Source organism: Mastomys coucha, unplaced genomic scaffold (assembly GCF_008632895.1).
Source record: "Mastomys coucha isolate ucsf_1 unplaced genomic scaffold, UCSF_Mcou_1 pScaffold4, whole genome shotgun sequence".
NCBI classification, from domain to species: domain Eukaryota; kingdom Metazoa; phylum Chordata; class Mammalia; order Rodentia; family Muridae; genus Mastomys; species Mastomys coucha.
In genome coordinates this window covers 14,187,353-14,204,929 of record NW_022196910.1, presented here as the reverse complement: position 1 = coordinate 14,204,929, position 17,577 = coordinate 14,187,353, and the positions used below count along the sequence as shown (strand labels likewise).

General features: G+C 43.3%; 1 protein-coding gene and 1 pseudogene across 4 annotated transcripts in view; both read right to left on the bottom strand.

Moving 5' to 3' along the window:
• Glt8d2 (glycosyltransferase 8 domain containing 2) overlaps positions 1-17,577 on the bottom strand; it is a 50,454-nt gene that overhangs the window by 18,258 nt on the left and 14,619 nt on the right. For 2 of the 3 annotated variants that reach the window (XM_031349001.1, XM_031348999.1), the window contains exons 2-3: positions 5,326-5,369; positions 1,351-1,443 (exon numbers count right to left, since the gene is read on the bottom strand). In XM_031349001.1, coding sequence (XP_031204861.1) covers positions 1,351-1,443; positions 5,326-5,344 — 112 coding nt within the window. In that variant the 5' untranslated portion in view covers positions 5,345-5,369. The remainder of the gene's footprint in view (positions 1-1,350; positions 1,444-5,325; positions 5,370-17,577) is intronic. The other variant, XM_031349000.1, reaches the window with a different exon arrangement.
• On the bottom strand, positions 10,369-11,389 carry LOC116075719 (annotated as a pseudogene). Its single transcript, XR_004112695.1, has one exon. The product of XR_004112695.1 is annotated as a mitochondrial carrier homolog 2 pseudogene (transcript).

Genomic DNA, 17,577 nt, shown 5'->3' with positions numbered 1-17,577 from the left:
TTTTTGGTTTTTCCAGACAGGGTTTCTCCGTGTAGCCCTGGCTGTCTGGACTCATTTTCTAGACCGGGTAGCCACAGAGATCTGCCTGTGTCACCACCATCTGGCTCTACTCACTCTGTAGACCAGGCTGGCCTTGAACTCAGAAATCCACCTGCCTCTGCTCCCAAGTGCTAGGATTAAAGGCATGTGCTACCACTGCCCAGCCAGTATTTATTTGGCTTTAAAAACAGAAATGTGAACCAGACATTTGTGGCACAAACTTGATCATCTATAGGTAATATTTTTCTATAGTTTCCACAATTAGAAGGAATCTCTTGGACTAATATGAAAATTAATTTAAAATGTAAACAACACGTTAACAGTTTTTCATTCTTTGTAGGGTTGATTTTCATGTGTATTTTGGGTTTGTAAGGGTGCTATCTCACTGCATTCACCCAGGAAGAGGGAAATAGGGTTCTCAGTGTAGCCTGATGAGGCCATTGGGTCAGCTAAAGGGGTGTGTGTGTGTGTGTGTGTGTGTGTGTGTGTGTGTGTCTGTCTGTCTGTCTGTCTGTCTGTGTGTCTGTGTGTCTGTCTGTGTGAGTGGACGCCTGAAGGCCATCATCTCCCCTGCAGTAGGAGCTATAGGTGATCTGCTGATAGAAGCTGATGGAAGTGTGAGCCGCTTGCTGTAGGCCTTGGAAACCAGCCTCTCTCCGGTGAGAGCAGCTGCTCTCTTCACCACTGAGCCTCTCCCCAGCCCTTTGAAAGGGAGCTTTTAAGTAGAGCTATTGGGACCTACTTCAGACATACTAATATACTGGATCAGTAAAAGGAGGAAAGGGGCAATTCTCAACAACAAAATGAGGAGAGGCTCTACAGGACAGCGTACTGAGCAGTCTCCCAGGATGGGGCCCAAAACACCAACTCAGGGCGTATGAGAAATGCAGATTCCCAGGCCCATACTATCTATGATGCTAAACCCAGGTGGGATCTAGTGATGAGGTTTTGCTCTGTTCATTTGAGACAGGGTCTTACTTTGTAACTCAGACAGGCCTTGAACTCACTATGTAACCCAGGCTAACTTCAAACTCACAATCCTCCTACCTCAACTTCCAGGTGCTGGGATCTCAAGTGTGTGTAATACACTCAGCCCAGGTGTGTTCTAACAGGCCTTCTTTGTGACTTTTACATGTGCTATGAATTGAATATTACCCAACTGCTGCCTTAGGGGAGATATGCTATACACTGGCTCTTAGGAGTTAACCACATTGTCATTCGCCACTGAATTCAATCTGTGAAGAAACCCAGTGGAAACCATAAAAACCCCCTTCTGAGGGTCTTGTCTCCACAGACTCCATGCTTGCTCACCTGCTTTGTTCTTAAGCACAGCTCCCTTACGGACTTTCTTGTACAGAATCCCACAGAGCGTCAGGACCAGAAGAAACAGCAACACTTGATTAACTGAAATAAAGAGGGAAACACATCAAACTCCCAAAGCACAGGAGGAAAAATTCTGAATGCCAGTGTGGGCAGCCATACAGAGGACATGGGGCAGTCTGTAGTAATGAGTGGACCTAGTGCACTGTGGTCAGGCTTCTCAGAGTGCAAGCAGGATCTAGAGCTAATCCAGGCAGTCTGATGGCAGAGGCCTCAACCTCAGTCACCCCAGGAGGCTGCCTTGCATGAATATTTTACCTAGCTTTTTTTTTTTTTAAAGATTTATTTATTTATTTCATGTATGTGAGTGCACTGTTGTTGTCTTCAGACACACCAGAAGAGGGCATCAGATCCTCATTACAGACGGTTGTGAGCCACCATGTGGTTGCTGGGAATTGAACTCAGGACCTCTGGAAGAGCAGTCAGTGCTCTTAAGTGCTGAGCCATCTCTCTAGCCCTCATCCATTTTTAAAACAGCATCATTTCTAGAATGCCTTCTGTGAGCTACTGTTAATTCTGAACACTTAAAGTTGTAGAACACAGCTGTGTCTCTGTTAATTCAATCACCAGTCCAGGTTGTGCCTCGAATCTTGGCTCCAGGTAAGGGTCACAATGCTTCTGGCCCTCAGCCTCCCTTTGCTCCACACTTACGATGCCTGCTCTTGGGATGACGCAGAGCAGCATTTTTTTTTTGAGTAGGGAACACACATTCCTGGTTGTTGGTAAAATGAATGGGGACATTTGTGTTCACAGAGTTAAGCAATATTCAAATCATGTGTAAAAAAAAGCCATTCTCAATTAACTTGGGAGGTGGCTTGTAGGAAAGAGAACAACAAAGAGTGAGACTGAATGCTTTGCTTGACATTTGTAGCTCTTGTATCAAGTTTGAAGAAGAGGACTTTACAAGTTACTCTTTCTCTGAGATGAATGCTTTTCCAAATTATCACAGCCAATGAACCAAATTCTTACCCTCACGTAATGTCTGTGCCACCCTCCAAGCAGAACCATTATTCATTGAAACAGTTGGTGAATGACTTTATGGATAGACTATCTTAATACACACACCATTTCTTTTTTTTTCTTTTTTTCTTTTTTTGTTTTTTTGTTTTGCTTTTTGTTTTTGTTTTTGTTTTTGTTTGAGACAGGGTTTCTCTGTAGCTCTGGCTGTCCTGGAACTCACTCTCTAGACCAGACTGGCCTCAAACTCAGAAATTCACCTGCCTCTGCCTCCCAAGTGCTGGGATTAAAGGCGTGTGCCACCACCGCCCAGCCCTACTCCAGACTCCTTATGGATGGATGGTTGTGAGCCACCATGTGGTTGCTGGGATTTGAACTCAGGACCTCTGGAAGAGCAGTTAGTGCTCTAAACCACTGAGCCATCTCACCAGCCCTCCACACACCATTTCTTAAATGAATGTAACCTGTTCTCTGTGGGCTGAGAATAAACTCACTCACTCAAGTCAAATAGTTTTGACCATAGCAGGAAGTCTGTATCTAAAAGTCGAGCCTACAATCCATTTCTTGGTGCAGCAGAACTGTCAACTCTCAGCTTAGCTATGATGGAGGTAAAATCTTTCGGTGGATTTGAGGGTCATTGAAGTACAGCCTTATTACAATGAAATCCAATGTCTAAAAATTGTTCTTATTTTTGGCTTGTACCACAGTAAGAGCCAAGATTTTAAACTCTACTAAATACAGAACAAACAAACAACCAAAAAGACTTTATATATTTATGTTCATTTAAGAAAATACTAGTAGTGATGTATTATTTTGAAATATACAGTTAATATGTTTGGAGTTATTTAAAATTTATACTGAGAAAAAGGTATGTATTTTCAGTATTGCTGTAGACAAACATCTACATAACACTGTTAAATTGATTGTTGTCTTATATCAAACAACTTTTACAATACTCATTTTTATTGTTATAATATTTTATAAATTTTAAGGAATATGACAAAAAAGATATTGTAGGTATTGAAGGGGGGGTCTCTGGGAGACAAGAATGTGATTCAATTCTATTTACTTAAAATATGTTTTTAAGTGTTAACAAATTCAGATAAATTGAAATCATGTAACTTTTCTCATCATAATGCAATAAAAGTTAAAAAAAAAAAAAAAAAAGCCAGTCTCTGATCTCAGCGTTGCAGGCACGCAACACAAGCTACTCCAAATGGAACATTCTTCTAATCGAATGTATTTTACAAATCATCTTCTTTTTGTGGCAGGAGGTAGATATTTTTTCCATTTACAGAAAGGATAGAAACTTTCTATTACAAAACATGCCTAGGAATATTAAGCAATGTGAACTTAAAGAAAACCTTTACAGGATTGTGGAACACAGAGAGCACACAAATGGGGGAAACCTGGGGAGATGTGGCTTTGCCATAGGGTAAGCATGAGTGTGAAGTGAGGGACATGCTGGGAGACTCAGGTATATGACCCAGGCCTGTGACCCTGCATTCACCAGGCAGAGGCAGAGGATCAGAGCTGAGTCCAAGCCAGCCTGTGTTACATTGTAACTCTTGTGGGAAAGGGAAGGAGATGGGATATGAGGTCAGATTCAAACCTCATTCTCACTGCCTAGCTCTGCAAACAGGTTACCTAACTTCCCTGAGCCTTTGTGGACCTCTTTGATACAAATAAAAATTTAAACTACTAAAGATAATGATTGGCTTTATGGGAGTTTGCTTTTTGACCTTCAGGCTTTTGTGTTCATATTTGTATTTTAAAAAACGGACCTAAAAAGTCTTAGGTCCTGAACCTCGGTGGTTCAATCTCCATGAGGTTGTTTCCAGCTCTCCCTCCTGCCCTTTCTGGGAAGATTCAAGCATAGATAGCTGCTACAGACCAGGAAGAAAAAAGGTTCTATAGGCCTCAGGAGATCTGATTCACCACATTTACAGAGGTGGCCCAATGCGGGACCCTTCCAACTGGGGCTATTACCACTGTCAAAAAGTTGCCAGGGAAAAAATAATTCTTAGGTTAAGTATGTTTCATGCACTATTTGGAATGTACACTAAAGATAATTCCTCATTTATATGAAGTTCAAATTTAATTGGTTGTCTTTCATTTTCATTTAAATCAGAGAACTCTGAGTGGCAGTAACAGCATCAGGTTACTGTGTTTTTCCTTAAATTAATAATGTGCTAGTCTAAAGTCAGGAGAGAATATAGGTGTTTAAAAGTCGTGAAGATTTGACCTCACTCTTTAAGAACAAGAATAGAAACTTACAGGCCAGCTGGTGTGGTGGATACTTTTAATCCCAGCACTCAGGAAGCAGAGGCAAGCAGTTCTGACTTCAAGGCCAGCCTAGCCTGGTCTGCAAAGCAAGTTCCAGGACACCCAGAGCTACACAGAGAAACTCTGGCTCAGAAAACCAAAACTAATAAACAAACAAACAAAAATAGAAATGCTTAGGCATGAATGCAAATACTTATTTAAAGTAAGGAAATGACTGTAATCACGGGTTTCATTAAAAAAATATGATCCATAAAATTTATGAAATGGATTTACCACCAAAATGGTAAGTCCATTTCTAACCAAAATCTCAGCAAAATCCCACAGGAATCATTGTCAAGTGACGAAAAGCACACACTCACACACACATACATACACTCATACACATATACATACACACACATACAAACATAAACATTCACACACACTCACACACATACATACACATTCACACACACATACACACTGACATGCATACATACATACTTTCTCACACACACATACATAGATACATACACATACACACTCATACACACACATATACACACTCATACAGACACATATACCCTCTCACATACACAAATACATAAACACACACAGCATGCATCATCAAAACACCTTTCCAAAACATCTTTCTTCATAGTTATTGTTAAGTTCAATTCTTACTTTTGCGTAGAAGAGCCATGTGTATCCACCTGGATAACAAAGACCTGTGGATTGAAGAGTAAAATGTCACTTAAAAAAAAACTCAATGCCAAAGACATCAAGCATTAAAAACTGCATCTCCTCTGGAAATCAAGTATATTGTAAAGTGTGTATCATCCATTACTGTTCTGGATCTAGAATTTTGGTAAGAAAATAAATATTTCTTTCTTTTTAAGAAAAGATTTATTATTATATATAAGCACACTGTAGCTGTCTGTAGCTGTCTTCAGACGCACCAGAAGAGGGCATCAGATCCCATTACAAATGGTTGTGAACCACCATATGGTTGCTGGGAACTGAACTCAGGGCCTTCGGAAGAGCAGACAGTGCTCTTTCCCTCTGAGTCATCTCTCCAACCCAAGAAAATAAATATTTCTTGAATGTTGTCTTAGTTTCTTTTTGCTATAAAAGAATATAGCCTTTGCTGACAAAAGCGACTGAAGAGAGAAAGCTTTGGCTCACAGTTCTAAGCTAAAGTCCATCACAGCAAGGAAGTCAATGGAACAGGAGCTTGAAGCAGACGGTCACATCACACCCACAATCAGAAAGCAGAGAGTGAGGAACACTTATGCACTTGCCTTGTCTGTTTGTACAGCCCAAGATCCTAGCCTAGGGAATGGTACCACCCACAGAAAGCAGGTCTTCTCACTCTAACTTAGAGATGCCCCACAGTATGCCCATAGGCTCATTTCCCACATGATTCTACAACTCAGATAGCATCACAACCTACTTCAGGAGTGATTATTCTGGCTGAACAAATGAGTCCACATAGATCATTTCTCTTCAGTTTTTTTGTTTGTTTGTTTCAATTCCTTTCCAAAAGGAGCCCCGTTATCTTTCTTGGTTAGTAGAGAAAATAGGACTATATAAAAATGTCATTTAAGGAAGTCTCTTTGAGCTATACCCTATGCTTGTCTTCTTTAACAAGGAAGTGTCTCCACTGTCTGGATTTCCTGGTGGAAACAGACCATCCTTGAGTGTGCAAGCTTTATACCCAATCTAATCATTTGTTCATCACTAAAAGCCCAGCATGAGATGTGCTGGGGGTACACTGTTGAGCAAGATGGCCCTAGTCTTCATTCTCATGGAGCCCTCACACCAGTGAGGAAATCAGATGTTTAGATATTGCTGATAAAATGATTGGAGTATGTACAGAGAAAACTGGAGTCCATGCTGAGAACAGAGCAGCGAGGTGCCAGGATGAAGATTAACAGGAGTGGGGATTGCAACAGGAAAGAGGCTCTGGAGAGACCACCCTGAAGAGAAGGACAGGCAGCAGTCAAAACAAGGGCACACCAGGCAAAGGGAACCAAAAGAGCAAAGGCCCGGTGGCTGGGAAGAACCCCAAGTGTTCTGGGGACAGCAAGGTCAGTGTGCACACCACCAGGGACTAAGGGGGGAGGGGACTAGCCGGGTTGGAGAATGACAAAGAGGATAGATCTGGTGGTGCTGGAATTTAACCACGGCCATCAGTCTTTGACCACACTGAAGCCACCAAACAGTCTCTCCAGATTCCCTAGGGTTCAGGGGGAGATGGTTCTGTGTGTGTTTGCTGCGCATGCGTGAGGTTATGCATTCACATTCTCAGCACCGCTATGTGTATCTGGCTGTGTGTCTGAAATCCTCTTGTTGAGAGGCAGAGACAGATGGAGCTCCTGGCTAGCCAGCCTATTTGGGATGCCAGGCTTGTGGTTCATTGAGAGACCCTGTCTCAAGGCAGCAAGACAGAATGATAGAAGCCATCGGAGGTCCTCCTTTGACCTCTACTTGAGTGCATATGGATGCATGCACCTGCACACACACACACACACACACACACACACACACACACACACACTCACGCACATGCACACATACACACAGGCACTAAATAAAAATTAAAATATAAACACTCCGAAGGAAAGAGCTGGTAAGAGAGTGGAAACTCAAGGTCATCCCCAATGTGCAACCACTCTTTGAAGCTTGTTGCTTTCCCTTCAGATTCTCATGCACAGTGCGAGCATGTAGTGGTGGGAAGCAACCCTCTTGTGGTTATCGGGAGATCCCTTGGAGGAAAGCACCGTCTTGTTTATAGAAAGACTTAGTGATATTTCCAGGGTTTTATGGTTGTGGATAGTGCTTCTGTAAACACTTGGGCACAGGTTTCTGTGGGAGTGTGAGGGTAAACACCCAGAAGTGTCATAGCTGAATCATTTGGTAGCTATACACTTAGCTTTCTAGGAGACTACCTGCCATCGGGGATCATCAGCACAGGTGGGCAAAGGGAGCGGAGACGACAGGCAGGAGTTTGAAAGCCCCGAAAATGTGTACAGTGAAGAAGACACATGGGGACCAACAGCAGCGAGGGAGGCAGATCAGCTTTATTTGGGGTGATCCAAGGCTTAGTTTGGGGGCATGGGGTGTAGAAACATCCAGGATGGACAAAGGTTGGAGGCTTGGGGTACCTGGATGCGGCATTGGCATTGAGAAGCGTTTCAGGAATCCCAGGCGCTAGCTGAATGGGTTCTTATTTGGAGTAAGGAAGATGAACCTGGAGTAAGGAAGTTGAACTTGTAATCTTAACCAAGACAACTTGACATTCTACAGATGGAGATGCCTGTGGGATTGTGAACTCCTCGGACAAGGTCAGAGAAAGGGAAGTCCTGCCAGTGAAGGGAGGCCTCCATTATACATGGAGCTCAGAAGGTTATCTGGTCAATGGTAGACTTCGACCTTAATTAACAGAGTTTTCACACAACCACCAGTGTGTCTCCTGAGTGGGAACGCTTCCATTTTGCATTGCTGCTGGCAGGGTAAGAGTTGCTGTGGTCTTCTCAGGACTTGTAATTACAGCTATCACTGCAACTGTCTAACACATACATTGCATTGTGGCTTTCCCTTGAATTTCCCCATGACCATCGATACTGAGCATCTTTTAATTTATTTTTGCCACATTCAGATATAGAAGTTTCTGTTTAAATCTCTTCACTATTTTTGAAGAATTATTGCTTTTTTTTTTTTTAATTTTCAAAGTCACTTATTCATTCTGGAGACAAGTCCTTTGTTGGATAGGTGATTCGCAGATACTGTTCTTCGGCATGTAGCTTCTTTTCACACTCTGGCTGAGTTTTACTACTTAGTGTCTCGCTATGTAGCCAAGACTGGCCTCCAACTTGCAGCTCTCTTGCATTCGCCTGTGGTAATGTACTAACATTACACATGTGTCCCACCACATCCAGACTGATTTCTTTTTTTCTGGAGACATGGTCTCATGTAGCCCAGGCTAGCCTTGAACTATGCCTTCTCACCTCTGCCTCCTGAGTGCCAGTGAAAGATCCCCATGAGGGGAGACCCTCTCTCAAGTCCTGGGAGAACACGGCCACCCAAAGACTCACAAGAGACCAATCTTGATGCAACAGCATGAGGTTTATTCAGGGAAACCAGTGCACTGGGGACGAGCTTGTAACCCTCACAGGGGCAGAGGAGCTCGACTCAGAGCACAAGAAGTGTGGGGTATTTAAAGGAAAAAATCACAAACTAGGGGGAGTGAGGGGATAACTAAGGAAACATGAAAACAGCGGAAATTTTCAGAGGGACCCAACCCATGCTTTAGTCAGGAGTCAGGAGTCAGGGTCATGAGGAAAACATCCTGCATACTCATTATTCTCAAGAGTGTGGTTTTATCATTGTCATCGTCATTTCACTTAGTGTTCGACGGCTCCCTGGAACCACCTAGATGTTGGTTTCTGGAACTAGCCGGCCTACATTCCTGGATCAGGCCTGGCTCGTGTCAGAGAAATTTTTCATGCCCTTTAAGTAAAAGCTTATACACTATGTATTTCTATTGAATGATCTTTTCTTCTACCCTATACCGGGATCACAGGCATGCTTTATTATGCCTGGTTTTATTTGGTGCTAGAGATAGAACCTGGGGCCTCTTGAATGCTAGACAGGCACTCTACAAACTGAGCTACATCTTCACCCATCCCCAGACAAATTGTGATCAGGCCCAACTCATTACTTTTATTTTTAGCTTAATGTTTTAATTGATTATTTTAGAAATTTCACATAATGCACCCCAATCTTTGCTCACTTCACAGTCCTTCCAGGTTCACCACCCCCATCCTTATGACCACACCCAAAACAAAAGAAGAAAGAAAAATATCAAGTCCAATATTGCCCACATACTCCTTTGGAGCATGGTCAAACTCTCAGTGGCCAACCCCTTAAAGATAACTGATTCCTTCCTCACCACCCCACCCCCATCGGAAGCCACCAGCTGTGGATGTTACACAGCCACCAGCTGTGGATGAGCTACACTTCAGCATCCCTGTTACAATGTTTAAGAATTCTCTTCAATGGCCTCCTGTCTAGGCTCTTTGTTCCTTGGGTGGTGACAGGGTGTGGGAGGAAAGCTTGTCACAGAAATGTTCTATATCTCTCCTTCTCAATGGTGAGTCTGCAGTCATCCATGCCACAGCCAGAGAAGCCTCTTTGCCCTTTAGAGCCAGCCGCAGCATGGATCATGGGCTTCTGCCCAGTTCCTGGCTACAGCAAGAAACATGACATCTTTGTAGTTTCTCCATCTCTGACCCCTCCTCCGACCCCGTTCTGCCATCTTTCTTTCCAATTTCTTGAGTTCACTTTTTAAAAGCATCTTCCCACAGACCTGCCCTTCTCTAGTTTTTCGGGGGACACCTCAGGCTTTGCAGACTCCTCTGCCATTGCCTCATCCCCTGACCCTTCCCATACTCCTCAGGCTCCTAGGAGCTGCTCGGCAGTGGTAGGTGTCAGCTTCATTCACAGCCATGCTTTAGGTTTTCATCCTCGATGTTGATGGTTTGTCCTGGGATCTGGTACTGCAGCATCTGCTCCTCCACCTGCTCCAGCAGCTTGTAGATGGGGTGGACTGACTCGAATCACTGGATCTGGGCCAGGATGGCAGCCAAGTTGGTCAGCCCATGCATGTGGAGGGTCTTCCAGACTTGCTGGGTGGGCCACTTAAGCCTCCTTTTTTTCTTTTTCTTTTTTTTTCCATTTTCCCAAGATGAAATGATTATTAAAAAAGCGTGTCACACTGTATAGAAATCAACATTCTCTCCCATAATTCTATGCATTGGGACTATAGAAATGTCACTGTCCCTGCCCCACATCTTCAAATTAACATTCTCAGGTCACAACAGTAAGTCTTCCCACAAGGAACCTTCCGGAAAAACAAGCTGTTTCCTCGGCTCATATTTCCCGCTTTTTGTAGTGTGCACCAGCAATCTATCCAAGAAGTGTATATTGGGGAGTAAGGAAGAGATCCACCAGCAAGCCCGCAGTTGTTGGCAGCCATAAGATTAGATACAAGCACAAAGGGATATGTCAACATACTGGCAAAGAATCCTGTGACAGCTTGGGAATAACTTTTCATTTCATTCATGGTAGAAACCCCACTGTCCAGTGCATAGGTATTGATGAGATAAGCCAGTGAGTTACACAGCCACAAAGAAATAATGTCACCTAGGAGGCGAGGAATGAGACCCGCAAAAAAATCGTACGATGCCTTCTTCCCGGTAGATGGTTACTATGGAGTCATACAGTCCACAGTACTTAGACTCTCTGCTGATAAACTGTACCATGAACCTCAGAGTGATCACGTGGAAGGGATATGTAATGAGGGAAGCAGCAGAACGAGCAATCATCTCTCGAGTTGTCTCTTTGATAACTCAGTCAAAGGACGATGAACCTTCTTTTTGTACAGTTACAGATCCTAACTCCTCGGGTTTCTCGGACTCCTGGTGATACTGTAAAACTTTACCATGGACCACAGTTCCAAGGACTCCTGAACACAGTCTTGGAGTTAAGCCTGTGAACAACCCACGCTTCCCATCGATGCTTGCAATGTGCTGAGCATAGCAAAAGAGGCCAGGAAGCTGACATACTTGTTGCCCAAAAATATTTCGTCCTATTGTTGGAGGAAGAGGCTCATATCCCACATGAGTGGCTGGGACAGGATAGTGAGCCTGGAGCCCAGGAGCACCTGACCGGCCATGTCCACCATGATGGCACCCGCCCCTCCTTTTTTTCTTTATAAATTATGCTGGGATGTTATATCTAAGACTGTTTGGCCTAATCCAAAGCTGAAGTGAATTTGTCTTTATGATTTCTCTGTGAATTCTATAATTTAACATTTATATTTTAAGTTCACTTGAAAAGATAGCATGATGAGTAAGTTAAATTCTGGTTTTCCTTTTTTTTTTTTTTTTTTTTTTTTTTTTTTTTTTTTTTTTTTTTTTTTTTTTTTTTGGTTGTTGGTTTTAATTTTATCATCAGAGTTGGTTTTTCTAGGATTATTTGTTAAAAAGTTGGTTCTTTCTGCCGAGTGGTGGTGGCACACACCTTTAATCTCAGCACTTGAGAGGCAGAGGCAGATGAAGCTCTGAGTTCTGAAGCTAGCTTGGTCTACAGAACAAGTTCCAAGACTGTCAAGGCTGTGCGCAGAGAAACCTTGTCTCAAAAAGCAGGGGCGGGACGGGGCTGATGACAATTGGATTGTAAAAAAAAAAAAAGTTTGTTTTTCCTATGGAGTTGAACTTTTAATTTAATGTTTTTCAAGGATGAAATGTGTCCTCTCAGAAAGCAAGAGAGTCCACAGAGCTTTGGGATTCTTCTACACTCTGCATAATAATGGCCACAGATCTAGACAGCTGTGACTGGCAAAAAATAAGGCACATCATCAAACAGAGTCCTAAAAGATGGGACTGGGGAGATAGCTTGGCATCACATGACTAGCTGGATGTGTTGCACCTGCAGCTGTACCTCCCATATTGTCAGCATGCAGACAGAGGAGGGTCCCCAGGGTTTGCTGGCCAGCCAGTCTAACTCTGCATTCAGTGGGAGACCTTATCTCAAAGGAATAACCTGGGTAGTGATAGAACAAGATACCCACTCTCCTCTTTAGGCCTCCTGGTGCAACATGGGCACACCTACTGTTAGCATCAGGACATCCAAAGCCTGTGGCGATACATGGGCAGGTCCACAGACCTGTTGCCAAGGTAACAGACACCATATTCCCAAAATCCATTGGGCTCACCTCCCACCTTTACCTGCTACGTCACAACCCATATATATGGGAAACATTCCTCCATCTTGCTCTCTCTCCTCCTCCTCTCTTTCCGCACCACTACCCCCACCCCTCAATTAAACCTCTTACATGTGAAACTGTTTGGGCCTAGTGTGGTATGTTCTGACTATACCCGCCATTCCAACACATCACCTACCACACATGGATCCTCCCACAGTCACCTCGAAATGTCCTCAGATGTACCAAGGTCAAGAGGACAAGAAAGGACTGAATCACCATGAAAAGGTTTCAGTTAAACATGTCCCCCAATTCAAGTCCCATCACCTCAGGGTATTCTTACATGCTTTTTTTTTTTTTTTTCCCACACTGAATTCTAGAATAGCTTAGCTACTAGTTAGGGTTACTTAGTTAGGGTTACTATTGTGTTGATGAAAAACATGGCCAAGGAAACTCTTATAAAAAAAAGCATTTAATTAGAGGCTTGATTCAGTTTTGGAAGGTTAGTCCTTTATCATCATGGTGGGAAGCATGGCAGCATACAGGCCCACAAGGTTAGAGATGTAACTTTGAGCTTCATATCCTGATCCACAGGCAGGAGGCAGAGACACCCAATTAGGTGTGGGATTTTAGAACCTTAAAGCTCACCCCAAAGTGACACTCGGGACCTGAACTGAGACTCTGAATTAAGATACTATAGGGCTTGTAAGCCTGAGATCCACAAACATCTGTGCCAAGTTATTCCACCAGTCAGTATTAGGGATAGTGGAATTTCCTTAGGAACATGTCTTTGTTGTACACTTATCCTGCTCCCATTGGTTGGAGTATTCAACTGTGGCAGGGGACTTGCTTTGCTAACATTCATGTCTTAATTTGTCAACTGGGATGTCAGTTACCATGTACATGTCTTTTTCTGCCACATCACACAGGATGTTAATTCCCAGGGAGGTCTTGGGAACTTCAACTTTATTCAGTCCCTATTTAAAATGGAAGTCTTATTCCCAGCAGCTTCTTATATTGGTGTAGGTGTCTCTCTTATGGTGGGATCCATCCCAGGGCATCTTATAAAAGCAAAAGCCATAAAAGCTCATACACAGGTGCAGGAAGTGCTGCCTGGCAGATGGTTCAGGTCCAAGCTTATTGTGGCTAACTTTACAAAGCACTTCTAACTGACTTCTATTGTGATTGGCTTCCAAGAACACCAAAGCACAAAACATCCTAGTGACAGCAGTGACAGGATACGAGGAACCTAGACAGGTCACAGTTGCCTGGGCCTGGGCTTTGACACTATCTAATGTACAATCCTTAAGAAGAACTTCTGACATTTGACTAGAGGATGCAGACAACACATGATAAGCTTCAGGAACCTGCAGCAGAGACTCCAGCGGAGGAGGATGAGGTGTGGCGTACGCCAGGGTCTCTGAACTAGAATGCGGTGAGAACTGGCTGGCAGTGATCCAGGCAACTCTCATCCCCAGAGATTTGAGGCAAGTCTTTAATTTACTATAAATATCCCACCACACTAGCCCTTTAATTTCCCTGGCCTCTCCTGCACACCCAGGAGCTCAGCATGCACCTGGGTGGCCCTCCGTCCCTCTCACTGAAGTGGCACGTTGCATAGGGTTTTTCTGAGATACGTTTCAGGTCTTTTTTTTTTTTTTTTTTAATCCATTTACAACTCTAAGTGATGCCAATTTATCTAACTTTTGGGGGAAATGACATCTCAAAATGGCCTCTGGCCACATGGCTCCTCCTCTTGGTGAAGGAAGCCATGTGGTACCTTGGGAGAAACTGAGTCCAGAATTCCTGAAGGAAATTTCCTTCCTGAGCACTTCAACTTAAGCCAACACGTCTCCCCCTTCCTCTGGAACTGCTTGAACAAGGCTCCGTTTCTCTCATTTTTTTTCTTTTCTTTTCTTTTTTCTTTATCTGAGACAGACTTTCACAGTAAAACTGGCTGCCCTGGAATTCACTATCCAGACCAGGCTGGCCTTGAACTCACAGAGATCTGCCTGCCTCTGCCTCCTGAGTGCTGGGATTAAAGGTGTGTATCACTATGCTTGGCTAGGTTCAATTGCTTGAGGATACTTTGTTGTGGCCAATATGGTGTGTGTGTGTGTGTGTGTGTGTAGCAGGGTAGAGGTCATTTGAGTCCATGGCTTCTTTCAATTCTTACAATTTTTTTTCAAACAGAGACACAACTCTCCTCTATTCTTTAAGTGAGGAAATGTGGCTCAGAGACCCCAGGATATACCATATTCTGCCTTTGGAATTCTCCCCAGAGTTCCTGCTTCAAGATTCTGAGGTTTCTTATTCTATTTGGTCTTCGGCCTCCTATCAAATAGAACAGGCATTGGCCATTGGAGCTTTGAAAATGCACCAACCCCAATGTTCTGAAGTTCTCTTTAGGGGCCAATTTGATTCTTCCCGGTGCCAGTGAATTTGGCTTGGGGTCATGGAGTTTACTATGATGACATTTCACTGTACACACGTAAGGTTAGCCAGGTTACTTTGACTATGAGATCCAACTAGTTAACTATCAAGGGCTGGCTCAGCTGCAAAAAGGGCTCATCTTTCCTTCTCAGTCTGCCAACTCTGAGATCTCTATAAGGTGAACCAAGCAACATCAGAAAACCAGCACTGGAATATGTAATAGCAAGGCCCAACAATGAGTTGAAGAGGAGGGATGGTCCTAAAGCAGATGGAGTGTAGAAAGCCCTAAGCCACGTGATGTCTCCTTGAGAGGCAGAGCATTCCCACATGGAGTCTGCTTTATAGAAAGCAGGTGGAGGATGGAATGTGCCTCAGTAATACAGCGCTTGTAAGATTCAGTTTGAAGCACTGGGGGAAATAAGGCATGTTCAAATTGTACCCTCCTCACCTTACAATTTCATCTCCTTTTTGATAACATGGCCTCATGGTCCTCAACATCCCAGTGGCAAATTCAATAAAAATTCTCCAGTCATAGGACCAAAATAGAGATGATTCTCTATTTTGATGATTCCAATATGCCTGACATGCTGCTAGGTTAGAAGGGAGTCTTGCAGTCAGATGAACCAAGGTCCAAATCCTGGCTCCATCATACATAAGACCCCTGCCCTAGGAAAGTTGAGATCCCTCACCTGCCCAGTGCCTAAGACATGGCTTTTCAACCTCCATGCTTAATAACTAATTCAGGGGAAAAAAAATAAGCCTTGACAATTTAGTGACAGGTTGTTGGGAAACAAGAAATTCCTGGTCTTGAAATAGCATCCTAAGATTAGTTATTAATTGCAAGAGGGATTTCTCAAGAATTGGAATGGAAAACCCCATCATAACAAAGTGAGCAAACTCTTTATCAACAACAGCAGAAAAAAAAAAAAAAAAGATGGAGACTCTGTGTCCCAGGATGTGAGGGACACCAGGATACTCCCTCCAACAGACAGCATTTTGTCTATTCTGTCAAGTTCAGGCACGGTCAATTGTGCTTCAGTGTGAATTGTCTAGGCCTCTTTGAATATGTGGCTGTCTTGAAAGAAAACTAAAGGGCCGACTGCTGTTCAATGAGCACAGTGTTCTTGTCAAATTGCCTTCTAAATACTTACGTTTCTGCCCATTGACCGGGTCTGCTGTCAGCTTCAGCTGGAGAGGCTTGTTTTGCAGTGAGTAACTGCCAGACTCACAATATGTCAGATCCCTGAGAACAGGTGATTGCTGAGAACTCAGCCATATGGACATTTATACAACCCACTTCAAGCTCAAAAAACATCATAGAAGGGGTGGGTGGGAAGAACCTAGAGCCACAGGAAGGAGTGGAGTACTGCAGAACACTGCCTTCCAGGTAGCTCAGGACCTTTACACACTCGAACCCACAGCAGCTGTGAGCAGCTGGATTAGGACCTGCACAATAATTGCTCTGTGAACATTCTAGAATAGACAGGGGAGGGAACCAGAAGGTCTCACCATTTCCTTGGGGTTTAGAAGCGAGGAGTGAGTGGAGAGGGATCAAGAAGAGGTTAAAAAAAAAATATCTTGGGGCTGTAGAGGCCACTTGGTGACTAAGAATGGCCTGAATCAGAGTTCAGTCCCCAGTTCTCATGTTGGGTGGCTCATGACTGTAATTCTGGCCCACAGCATCCATAGCCTCTGGCTTCCTGCACTCACTTGCACATCATCCCCCACCCCATCCAACCCCACAACCATGGAATTAAATAAAAATAAATCTTTTAAAAATATTGACACATGTCTAGAGACTTGACAATGAGATTAAATGAATGGCTCTTGATTGCATATTTAAAACCAGGGATAAGCTTTATTATTGAAAAAGGTAAGGAAATACCGTTGCACTGATGTTACATTTCCTCAGTGGGTAAACTATATGGTTCCATAGGAATATAGCCTTGAACACAGGAAACACACATATATGTGTAGGGTGAAGGGATAGGATGTTACAGAGCATATAGAAAGGAAGTGATGGAGACAAGCAATTGTGACAGCCACTAAGGATGAGTCAAGTCCCTAAATAAGTGCTCACTATACTGTTCTACAACACTTTCATAAATTAATATTTTATCTAAGCAAAAACATCACAGAATCACTCTTTAAATCACAGAACACTCTTTCAACATTATGTGGCAACAGCAGAAGCCTCATTAATATAAAGCACTGGCAGATCCTAGGGAAATCACTCCGCCTGTCTAGAGCCCTTCCATGACAAGGAAAACAGACAATTCTATTAAAGATTCTAGAACTTTATATGAATCACCCTTCAATGAAACTAACTGAGATCAAAAGACTCAGTCTTATCAGGATGCCCATAAGTACCAGCCAAAGGGGTCTGCAGATTCACCCCAGTGATGTTGTAGAAGGAACAGAAAAAATTATCTTAAAATTCACACAGAGGTACTGGTGCCCCATGTAGCCAAAATATTCCTGAACAAGAACTAAGTGTCACGCTTCCTAATATCAAATTATATTGCAAACATTGTGACACTGGCATAGAAACATGCAGAGAGGTGATACACAGCAGAGGTGTCAACAATAAACACACACACAAAGTCAACTAATTCTCCACAAAGGTACCAGTAATACCTAATGGGAAGAGTATCGCCGTCAGTCACTGTTGTAGGAAGCCACTTCATAAGCACATCGCCATTACAAAATGGCGATGACATTTGGCTTGCCGTTGG